A 12,228-nucleotide genomic window follows, 5' to 3' on the forward strand; every position below is an offset into this window, starting at 1 on the left:
TTCAAAAAAATCTGACCAATGTAAGCTGAGGAAAAAGTTTTATTATACTTGCTCAAATATCGTGCAAATGAAGCTAAAGACAACATTTCTAATATTGTGTGAGAATTTCTTAAGCGCAACACAAGGAACAATAGATATTAATTTTTAATAGAATTTTAGTTGGATCACCGCTCTATATTTATATAGTGTTAATTTATCTCTTTTATCAATTTACATTGCAAGTGAATTGGACTTCAATAAATACCCCCGTGCTATTTGTCTCTACATGTGAAATTTAACATGCATTATGTTTACATAATTCTAGCAAAAAAATCGTAGCACATGGCAAGGCACCGACATTCCCGTGCTATCTTATCTCTACATGTGAAAGTTTACGCATTATGTCTATACAACTCAACAAAAATATTTCAAAAGCCCGTGGCAACGCACAGGCATTCTACTAGTAGCCTGTAATGTGGTAGTTTTTTGCTATATACTCCTTGCGGTTGGGCAACTGACTAACAACCTTCTCTTCAACTCATGCTCTTGCAACCTCCCCAAGAGGTTTGGGTGCGTTTGGCACCCCTTGATCGTTGCAATCCCGTGGATATTCGTTTGTTATTCCTAGAATGCACAAGTGTTCCATGACATTGACCAACTGACAAATGCAAAGTTTTCTCATGATATGGTTTGTCTTGTTCAAGTTGTTGGGCCTTAGAGTAGCCATCGACTCAGGTTTGAGTACATCCGGGTACGATCACGCTCACCATTGTTATCCTTATGCTCCTTTTGAACGGAATTCAGATGTGGATTCTCTTCCACGGTGACCGATTCGGAAAAAAATATCGTTATGCATCATGAGTTCGATCCATTGACCCTTATTGTCAGATGTAGATGCATTGCATCACAAACGTCGCCTCCAATAAACATTGTTGTGGATCGACGCTCTAACACTTAGATTCCACAGCTGCACTTTGGATCCAGATGCATGCTGCTCTTGTCAATTTGTAATGGAATTGAACTTTGAAGTTTAATCACTCACAGGAGAAAGAACCGATTAAGCAAGTAAATTTGAAGTTTAATCACTCACAGGAGAAAGAACCGATTAAGCAAGTACTACACTGCAATGGACAGCGCGCAAAGTGACAACACAATAGACCCGTCAAAAAAAAAAGTGACAACACAATAGACACAAGTAGACTACAGGAGTGGCGGAATGTACCAAGCTAACTGGACCGTGTGCATCTCACGATCTTGATGAATATGTCAAGTTTTTATTCAAGTTTGACGTGCTTATTTAGTTATATATCCTGATGAATAGTGGAAGTTTTCAGAAGGCAACTCCTGCGCCGTCGGCGGCCGTGGGCTTGTACCCGGAGTCGTGAGCCGCCTTGTCCGACGGCGGCATGTCGCCGAACACCATCCCCCCGAAGCCTCCGCCGAGCAGCCCCGTGCCGAGCCCCAGCGCGAAGCTGCCGTTCCTTACGTAATAATTCTTCTGCGCTGGCGACGCAGCGGCCGCGCCACAGCCGGCAGCTCGCTTGGGCCCCGGCGGCATGCGAGCACACGCCTGAGGGTAGCGCGGCACCGCCGCCTCCGGCGCGTATACGTACGTCGGAGGACAGTACTGCCACGGCGGCAGCTCGCACCCCACCACCGCGGCGTCGTCCCAGCACGACCCTTCGTCCTGATGATGAGGCAGCGGCACCATCACGGGGCCGAAGCGGTACGCCACGGTGAGCATGCCCCGGTGCTCGGTGCAGTGCACCTTCCGGACCGGGTACGACTCGCACCGCGGCGGGCCGCCGACGCAGGCGCAGGCCAGCAGGTCGGCGATAGGGATGAACACCTCGCCGACGTCGCGGTCGTCGAAGCCGAAGAGGCGCTCCGTGCGGAGGAGCACGTGGAGGTAGGCGCCCGCGGCGGCAGCCTTGGCGGCCGTGGGCGGGACGGTGAACATGAACGTTTCGTCCCACCTCGGGTGCCGGGCGCCGTCGCGGTCGACCTGGCTGCACCGCCGCGTGCGAGGGTCGCCGAACACGGACGTGATGGCGTACACCTCCATGCGGCTGAACACGTTGACATCCTTCAGGTTCTGACCCGACACCAGCGTCAGCTCCAGCACCCTGTGCGCCATTGCTAACCGCCCCAGCGCTGTTGGAGAAAGGGAAACTACGTGGCGAGCTGCGAGCTTTGCTGTACGGGCTTATTGCGGCCATGGCGCGCAGGGGGTATGTATAGAGGAGTCGTGCTGGGCCCGCTGCCAGCGACGTACGAGTCGATCGGCTGCTCCAAGTTTGGCGCCTGGGCAACACGCCTGCATGGATGTGCACGCATCCGATGCCAATGGACATTTCAACAGAATGTGCGCAACAGCTAGCTAGCTTGTTACCGATCACATTTGATAATACAAAATTCTAAATTTTAAACTCTAAAGATCTCAACATCTCTTCTAGAATACCTATGGATTATGGTTATGAATCAGTGAATTGTATAAGACTGTTAGGTTGCTTCTGATGAAAGATTGTTCTACTTTTTCCCACTGATGCGACATATAATTTTCCAAACTACTGGAAGAGTGGAAGGTGCACGATCTTTTCCACTAGACGGAATAGAGTTCACAATCATAACTGTGGACCAGCTGCATGCCCAATTGCCCATGAAGAACTGGCAGAAAGAACTGCATGCATAATGTATTCTTTCCAAAAGGAGAAAAATCTATAATTACAAATAAATATTCTTATGTAGGTAATAACTACTCCCTCCGTCGCATAGTATATGTCAAAAAACGTCGTACATTATGGGATGGAGGGAGTGGTAGGTAACAAAGTTATTTGATTAACCATGTGAATTTAAACACTGGATAAAAACATTAAATTGAAGGACAGAAAAAATGAGCACCTAAGAAAAAAACATTCCTCAAATTGAACTTACAAATGATAATGAAACAAAAAACCTCATACTCCTCATGTAAAAAATGGGTAATATTTTTTTGAATTGTTAACAATACATTCAAATCAAATGTTGAATAATCAAACTCAAAGACACCGATCGAGCTTTTTTTTAGAATCTCACAAAACTTTATAACTCCATACGTCACGATGTTTACAGGGATGAATACAAGATCACCGGGAAGTCCTATCCTAACCAGACATGGCGGCCATACCCTAACAAAACTTTGCAAGATTATGAGCCTGCATATTGGAGATTCTATACTCATGACTAAAAACACATGAAAAAATTACCAGATCTAGCTAGTAGTATTTCTTGAACTACATCACCGAAACTTGCTGAGCTTCCCTTCTTAATTGCATCAATGGACACCTTGCAATCGTATGCAACAAAAACTCGGTTTATGTACAAATCTTCTGATAGGGCCTACCACTAGTAGAAAACATGGCTTTGGTTCGGGCAGGGCAAGCCCATTAGTCCCGGTTCAGTCACGAATCGGGACCAATGGGGGCATTTGTCCCGGTTCTTTAGCCTAGGGGGCCGGCCGGGGCCTCGTGGGCATTGGTCCCGGTTCGTATGGACCCATTTGTCCCGGTTCTAGGCACGAACCGGGACCAATGGGCCTCGCTCCTGGCCCACAAACATTGGTCCCAGTTCTTGGCTCAAACCGGGACAGAAGGCTGGGCTTTAGTCCCGGTTCCAGCCACGAACCGGGACAAATGAGTTGCCTATATATACCCCGTCGCCGCAGCAGAGCACTCCACAGTGCTCTGTTTTTTCTGGCCGGCGAGGAGAGGGCATTTGGGTGCTCTAGCTCACCTCCTATGCACATGAGGTGTTCGATGAAATGCCTGAGCCATGCTAGTTAAGCTTTCTCCTCTCGAAGCTCGACCTCCAAGCTCCATTTTCCCCGAGATTTGTCTAGGTTTAGCGGTCCGTCACGTCCCGTCCCCGTCTTCACCGGCGTCGATCGCCCGCGCCGATCTCGTCGCCTGCACCACGTGGTGAGCCTCTTGTTCTTATCTTCTTCTGAAAGAAAAAATTCTTACTTTAGATAGATACTTGTCTAATTTTCTTGCTTTTATTATTACTTGTTATCGTATAGTGCGACGGTTTTGGTATCCGCCCCCGTCGGCCCTCGTCCTGGCTATGATTCGGATGTGGTATATATTATCTTTTATAACTATTTGGTTCATTTATTGTTTATGACAATTATGCCCATCAAGTTGACATAGATTTTATTTACGTAGGAGGTAGTTGAACCGGAAATTCCAACCAACCCTATTATCGAGAGGTTAAAATTAGTTGAAGAAAACAATTACTTGAAGGAAAAAATAAAAAAATTGAGGAGGAGAAGATGATATTGGAGTTGCATGTTGCGGATGTCGTCGATGATCACAAGATCAAGATGGATGCAATGCGGTTAAAGATTAGAAAGACTGGAAAATATGCCAGTCATACCGAGGCTTGGTATCATTATGCCATTGGATCAATTTTTACCTTGGTTGTGATTATGATCGCATTTGTTGTTGCATTGAAAGGTTTTACATAGTTTCAATGTATTGTTTAACTAGATGCTCTGGAGAGCTATATGTTGTTCAATGAGAACTATGTATGTACTTTGTTTTTAATGTGATGATCAACTTCTATTAATTTGGTCACTTATCTATTCATGAGAGCTATATGTACTAAATTGATGATGTGGCTTTGAATGGTGTATTTTGAACATAGAAAAACTATGGAGTTTAAACAAGTTCAAAAAAATGAAATCCCTTTGTAGCAGACGAGTTTCTGTATGAAACCCTCATACTTCGAAAGAGATTGTCCGTTTTGTACACGAAGTGCATCCAGTTTTTGCCACAACCCTCTCTACTTTCTTGCACATGCTATGTGGATGAAATGATGATACCATGCCAACTTTCAACCTTTTCAGAGTTCATTTGAAATGCTTTTCAATTTCAGGGTCTTATAACTCAAAATAATCAGTAAGTGCATGAAAAATAACAAATGAAGTCGGAAAGGGTTGAAAATTGATGATGTGACTTTGAATGGTGCATTTTGAACACAGAAAAACTCGGGAGTTCAAATAAGTTAAAAAATGAAATCCCTTTGTAACAGACGAGTTTCCGTATGAAACCCTCATACTTCGAAAGAGATTGTCCATTTTGTACACGAAGTGCATCCAGTTTTGGCCGTAACCCTCTCTACTTTCTTGCACATGCTATGTGGATGAAATGATGATACCATGCCAACTTTCAACCTTCTCAGAGTTAATTTGAAATTCTTTTCAATTTCAGGGTCTTGTAGCTCAAAATAATCAGTAAATGCATGAAAAATAAAAAATGAAGTCAGAATTGGTTAAAAATTGATGATGTGGCTTTGAATGGTGCATTTTGAACACAGAAAACTATGGAGTTCAAAGAAGTTGAAAAAAATGAAATCCCTTTGTAACAGACGAGTTTCCGTATGAAACCCTATACTTCGAAATAGATTGTCCGTTTTGTACACGAAGTGCATCCAGTTTTTGCCGTAACCCTCTCTACTTTCTTGCACATGCTATGTGGATGAAATGATGATACCATGCCAACTTTCAACCTTTTCAGAGTTCATTTGAAATGCTTTTCAATTTCAGGGTCTTATGGCTCAAAATAATCAGTAAATGCATGAAAAATAACAAATGAAGTCGGAAAGGGTTGAAAATTGATGATGTGGCTTTGAATGGTGCATTTTGAACACACAAAAACTTGGGAGTTCCAATAAGTTAAAAAATGAAATCCCTTTGTAACAGACGAGTTTCCATATGAAATCCTCATACTTCGAAAGAGATTGTTCGTTTTATACACGAAGTGCATCCAGTTTTGGCCGTAACCCTCTCTACTTTCTTGCACATGCTATGTGCATGAAATGATGATACCATGCCAACTTTCAACCTTTTCAGAGTCCATTTGAAATGCTTTTCAATTTCAGGGTCTTATAGTTCAAAATAATCAGTAAATGCATGAAAAATAAAAAATGAAGTCAGAAATGGTTGAAAATTGATGATGTGGCTTTGAATGGTGCATTTTGAACACAGAAAAATGATGGAGTTCAAACAAGTTGAAAAAAAAATGAAATCCCTTTGTAACAAACGAGTTCCGTATGAAACCCTCATACTTCGAAAGAGATTGTCCGTTTTGTACACGAAGTGCATCCAGTTTTTGCCGTAACCCTCTCTCCGTTCTTGCACATGCTATGTGGATGAAATGATAATACCATGCCAACTTTCAACCTTTTCAGACTTCATTTGAAATGCTTTTCAATTTTAGGGTCTTATAGCTCAAAATAATCAGTAAATGCATGAAAAATAACAAATGAAGTCAGAAAGGTTTGAAAATTGATGATGTGGCTTTGAATGGTACATTTTGAACACAGAAAAACTCTGTAGTTCAAATAAGTTCAAAAAAATGAAATCTCTTTGTTGCAGACGAGTTTCCGTATGAAACCCTCATACTTCAAATGAGATTGTCCGTTTTGTACACGGAGTGCATCCAGTTTTTGCCGTAACCCTCTCTAATTTCTTGCACATGCTATGTGGATGAAATGATGATACCATGCCTACTTTCAACCTTTTCAGAGTTCGTTTGAAATGCTTTTCAATTTCAGGGTCTTATAGCTCAAAATAATCAGTAAATGCATGAAAAATAACAAATGAAGTCAGAAAGGGTTGAAAATTGATGATGTGGCTTTGAATGGTGCATTTTGAACACAGAAAACTATGGAGATCAAATAAGTTAAAAAATGAAATCCCTTGGTAACAGACAAGTTTCCTATGAAACCCTCATACTTCGAAAGAGATTGTCCGTTTTATACATGAAGTGCATCCAGTTTTTGCCGTAACCCTATATACTTTCTTGCACATGCTATGTGGGTGAAATGATGATACCATGCCAACTTTTAGCCTTTTCAGAGTTCATTAGAAATGCTTTTCAATTTTAGGGTCTTATAGGTCAAAATAATCAATAAATGCATGAAAAATAACAAATGAAGTCAGAAAGGGTTGAAAATTGATGATGTGGCTTTGAATGGTGCATTTTGAACACAGAAAACTATGGAGATCAAATAAGTTAAAAAATGAAATCCCTTGGTAACAGACAAGTTTCCTATGAAACCCTCATACTTCGAAAGAGATTGTCCGTTTTATACATGAAGTGCATCCAGTTTTTGCCGTAACCCTATATACTTTCTTGCACATGCTATGTGGGTGAAATGATGATACCATGCCAACTTTTAGCCTTTTCAGAGTTCATTAGAAATGCTTTTCAATTTTAGGGTCTTATAGGTCAAAATAATCAATAAATGCATGAAAAATAACAAATGAAGTCAGAAAGGGTTGAAAATTGATGATGTGGCTTTGAATGGTGCATTTTGAACACAGAAAAACTATGGAGTTCAAACAAGTTAAAAAATGAAATCCCTTTGTAACAGAGGAGTTTCCGTATGAAACCCTCATACTTTGAAATAGATTGTCCGTTTTGTACACGATGTGCATCCAGTTTTTTCTGTAACCCTCTCTACTTTTTCTTGCACATGCTATGTGGATGAAATGATGATACCATGCCAACTTTCAACCTTTTCAAAGTTTATTTGAAATGCTTTTCAATTTCAGGGTCTTATAGCTTAAAATAACCAGTAAATGCATGAAAAATAACAAATGAAGTCAGAAAGGGTTGAAAAATGATGATGTGGCTTTGAATGATGCATTTTGAACACAGAAAAACTCTGGAGTTCAAATAAGTTCAAACAAATGAAATCCCTTTGTAACAGACGAGTTTCCGTATGAAACCCTAATACTTCAAAAGAGATTGTCCGTTTTGTACACGAAGTGCATCGAATTTTTGCTGTAACCCTCTCTACTTTTTTTCACATGTTTATATGGATGAAATGATGATACCATGCCAACTTTCAACCTTTTTAGATTTCATTTGAATTGCTTTTCAATTTCATGGTCTTATAGCTCAAAATAATCAGTAAATGCATGAAAAATAACAAATGAAGTCAGAAAGGGTTGAAAATTGATGATGTGGCTTTGAATGGTGCATTTTGAACACAGAAAAACTATGGAGTTCAAAGAAGTTAAAAAAATGAAATCCCTTTGTAAGAGACGAGTTTCAGTATGAAACCCTCATACTTCGAAAGAGATTGTCTGTTTTGTACACGAAGTGTATCCAGCTTTTGCCGTAACCCTCTCTACTTTCTTGCACATGCTATGTGGATGAAATGATGATACCATGCCAACTGTCAACCTTTTCAGAGTGCATTTGAATTGTTTTCAATTTTAGGGTCTTATAGCTCAAAATAATGAGTAAATGCATGAAAAATAACAAATGAAGTCAGAAAGGTTGAAAATTGATGATATGGCTTTGAATGGTGCATTTTGAACACAGAAAAACTATGGAGTTCAAACAAGTTAAAAAATGAAATTCCTTTATAACAGACGAGTTTTCGTATGAAACCTTCATACTTCGAAAGAGATCGTCCGTTTTGTAGACGAAGTGCATCCAGTTTCTGCCGTAACCCTCTCTACTTTCTTGCACATGCTATGTGGATGAAATGATGATACCATGCCAACTTTCAACCTTTTCAGAGTTCATTTGAAATGCTTTTCAATTTCAGGGTCTTATAGCTCAAAATAATCACTAAATGCATGAAAAATAACAAATGAAGTCAGAAAAGGTTGAAAATTGATGATGTGGCTATGAATGGTGCATTTTGAACACAGAAAAACTCTGGAGTTCAAATAAGTTAAAAAATGAAATCCGTTTGTAATAGATGAGTTTCCATATGAAACCCTCATACTTCGAAGGAGATTGTCCGTTTTGTACACGAAGTGCATCCAGTTTTTGCCGTAACCCTCTCTATTTTCTTGCACATGATATGTGGGTGAAATGATGATACCATACAAAAAGAAAATTAACTCAAAAACTCTTATAAAACTTTAATAGCAAAAGGAATGAACTAAAAAGCTTTTATAAACCTCTAGTATCTTTTAAACTAAAATTATATAAAATTCATGCCACTGAAATTATCAAAGTATTTTCTGTTCAAAACATGAAAAGCAGAAAGAAATAAAATAAACTTTAATAAAAAGTAGAAACAAAATTAAATAAATTAAAATTAAATAAAATAAATAAGTAGAAACAAAATAAACTTTGTAAAAGTAAAATAAATAAATTTTAATAAAATAAATAAACTTTAATAAAATAATTAAATTAAACTTTATAAAATAAAACAAATTAAAATTTAATACAATAAATTAGTAGAAACAAAATAAAATAAAATAAACTTTTATAAAATAAAGAAGTAGAAACAAAATAAACTTTATAAAAGTAAAATAAATAAACTTTAATAAAATGAATAAACTTTAATAAAATAAATAAAAATAGCAACAGTAAGTTTTTGTTGTAAGTAGAAACAAAATAAAATAAATAAAGCTACAAAAAATAAAAAAAGTGCCAACTACTGGGCCACCACGTGCTGAATACGACTAGAAACCCTACCATGCGCCAGGATCTAGGCCTGCAGAAGGCCCAGTAGGCCCATCAGGCATTGCAGTGACAATTAGGCCCGTAAGCCTGCAATCGAGAGGAGCTCGAGAGGGGTGGGGCAGTGGGGCTTATAAACCACTCCGCGCCCCTTTCAACTAGCAAGGTGGGACTAAAGTTTTGGCCACGGGGAGGATGAGGCCTTTGGTCCCGGTTGGTGGCACCAACCGGTACCAAAGGGTGGTATTCGTACCGGTTTGTGCCACCAATCGGTACGAATGCCGCCATTTGGTACCAGTTGGTGCCACCAACCGGGACCCGCTTCCCGCCCTTTGGGCTGCTGAAAAGAGACCTTTGGTCCCGGTTGGTGGCACCAACCGGGACTAAAGGGGGCATTGGTCCTGGTTGGTGCCACGAATCGGTACCAATGCCCTGGGTATATAAGCAAACACTTAGCAATTTTGATGAAATCCATCACTTCTTCTCCCCCGACGCCCCTGCTCCTCCTCGTCGCCGCCCGACGCCCCAGCTCCACCTTGCCGTCGCCGCAGCCACCGACGTCATCAGGCTGCTCAACGTCGCCGTCACCGCTGCCACCGACGCCGTCAGGTTGCTCAATGTTGACGCCGCCGCCGCTGACGCCCTCTGCCCCGACGATGGCGTCGACCCTCGCAGCCCTGTTGGCCCCGATGCGCCGCCCACCGTGCCCCGTCGCCCCCTGTGAGCACTAGCCTGCTCCCGCGCCCCTCCCCTGTCCCGCGCCCCTGCGCCCCTACCCTGCCCCACCGGCGCTAGCGCCGGCCCCTCCACCGTACCCCTCCGCCCCTGCGCGGTGCTATTATATTTGTAGATGTTTTTAGATGTTTTTTAGATTTTTTAGATGTTATTCTTAGATGTTTTTACATGTTTTTTAGATTATTTAATTTATGTTTAGTTTAGTTTTAAGATTAGGAAAATTTTGGATGTGTAGTTATATTTATTTAGATGTCTAGTTAATTTAGATGTTGTAATTTGTTCATAAAAATTGTGCACTTTTGTATAGAAACTTTATTTTTTTCATATGTACGAAAATGTAGAGTGAAAAATTTTATATATGCAAAAGTTACATTTTTAGAAAAGTTTTATATATCTAGCTAGGAAAGGAAAGAAGAAGAAAAAGAATGAGAGGAAAAAGGAAAATAAGAAGAGGAAGAAAGGAGAAGAAGAGGAGAGGAAGTAGAGGAGAAATTAATAAGAAGAGGAAAAAAGAAGAAAAAGAAGAGGAGAAGAAGAGAAAATGGAAAATCTTCTCCTCTTCTTTTTCTTTTTTTCTTCATTGTCGATATACCTCATCCCGATAACATCGTTTAGTTTTAGGATTATTTTAGTTTATGTTTAGTTTAGTAAGAAGGAAAAGAAAAAGGAGAAGATTTCTATTTTCTCTTCTTCTCCTCTATTCGTTTCTTCTTCTCCTCTTTTTTTCTTATTTTTTTTCTTCGATCTTCTCGTCTATTCCTTTCTTCTTCTCCTCTTTTTATTTCTTCTTCGTCTTCTTATTTTTTATTGGGTATGTCGTTGTCGATATACCCCGTCCCCGATAACTTCGACATGAGGGGGGAGGGGGACGGGGGGAGGGGTCGTGATATGTCCATTTTGCATCATGCTTTTATATCGATATTTATTGCATTATGGGCTGTTATTACACATTAAGTCACAATACATATGCTTATACTCTCTTATTTTACAAGGTTTACATAAAGAGGGAGAATGCCGACCGCTGGGATTCTGGGCTGGAAAAGGAGCAAATATTAGAGACCTATTCTGCACAGCTCCAAAAGTCCTGAAACTTCACGAAAGATGTTTTCCAAATATATAAAAAATACTGAGAGCAAGAACTTCACCAGGGGGGCCACACCCTACCCACGAGGGTGGGGGCGCGCCCCCCTACCTCGTGGGCCCCCTGGTGGCCCTCCGGTGGCCATCTTCTGCTATATGGAGTCTTTCGATGGGAAAAAAATCATAAGTCATCTTCTCGGACGAAACTCCGCCGCCACGAGGCGGAACCTTGGCGGGACCAATCTAGGGCTCTGGCGGAGCTGTTCTACCGGGGAAACTTCCCTCCCGGAGGGGGAAATCATCGCCATTGTCATCACCAATGCTCCTCTCATCAGGAGAGGGCAATCTCCATCAACATCTTCATCAGCACCATCTCATCTCAAAACCCTAGTTCATCTCTTGTATCTAATTCTTGTCTCCAAGTCCGGGATTGGTGCTAGTAGGTTGCTAGTAGTGTTAATTACTCCTTGTAGTTGATGCTAGTTGGTTTAATTGGTGGAAGATCATATGTTCAGATCCTATATGCATATTAATACCCCTCTGATTATGAACATGTTTATGCTTTCTGAGTAGTTACTTTTGTTCCTGAGGACATGGGAGAAGTCTTGCTATTAGTAGTCATGTGAATTTGGTATTCGTTCGATATTTTGATGAGATGTATGTTGTCTCTCCTCTAGTGGTGTTACGTGAACGTCGACTACATGACACTTCACCATTGTTTGCGCCTAGAGGAAGGCATTGGGAAGTAATAAGTAGATGATGGGTTGCTAGAGTGACAGAAGCTTAAACCCTAGTTTATGCGTTGCTTCGTAAGGGGCTGATTTGGATCCATATGTTTCATGCTATGGTTAGGTTTACCTTAATACTTTTGTTGTAGTTGCGGATGCTTGCAATAGAGGTTAATCATAAGTGGGATGCTTGTCCAAGTAAGGGCAGTACCCAAGCACCGGTTCACCCACAT

General features: G+C 40.8%; 1 protein-coding gene across 1 annotated transcript; it reads right to left on the bottom strand.

Moving 5' to 3' along the window:
* Positions 1-1,070: 1,070 nt before the first annotated feature.
* Positions 1,071-2,171, bottom strand: LOC125535739 (protein SRC2-like). The gene has a single exon (XM_048698809.1). The coding sequence runs from the start codon at positions 2,114-2,116 to the stop codon at positions 1,310-1,312; it is 807 nt and encodes a 268-aa protein (XP_048554766.1). The 5' UTR covers positions 2,117-2,171; the 3' UTR covers positions 1,071-1,309.
* Between the last annotated feature and the right edge of the window lie 10,057 nt (positions 2,172-12,228).

Source organism: Triticum urartu, chromosome 2, assembly GCF_003073215.2.
Source record: "Triticum urartu cultivar G1812 chromosome 2, Tu2.1, whole genome shotgun sequence".
Classification (NCBI taxonomy): domain Eukaryota; kingdom Viridiplantae; phylum Streptophyta; class Magnoliopsida; order Poales; family Poaceae; genus Triticum; species Triticum urartu.

Coding starts and splice junctions, on each gene's coding strand:
- LOC125535739 (XM_048698809.1), bottom strand. CDS start 2,116: ATGGCGCACAGGGTGCTGGAGCTGACGCTGGTGTCGGGTCAGAACCTG.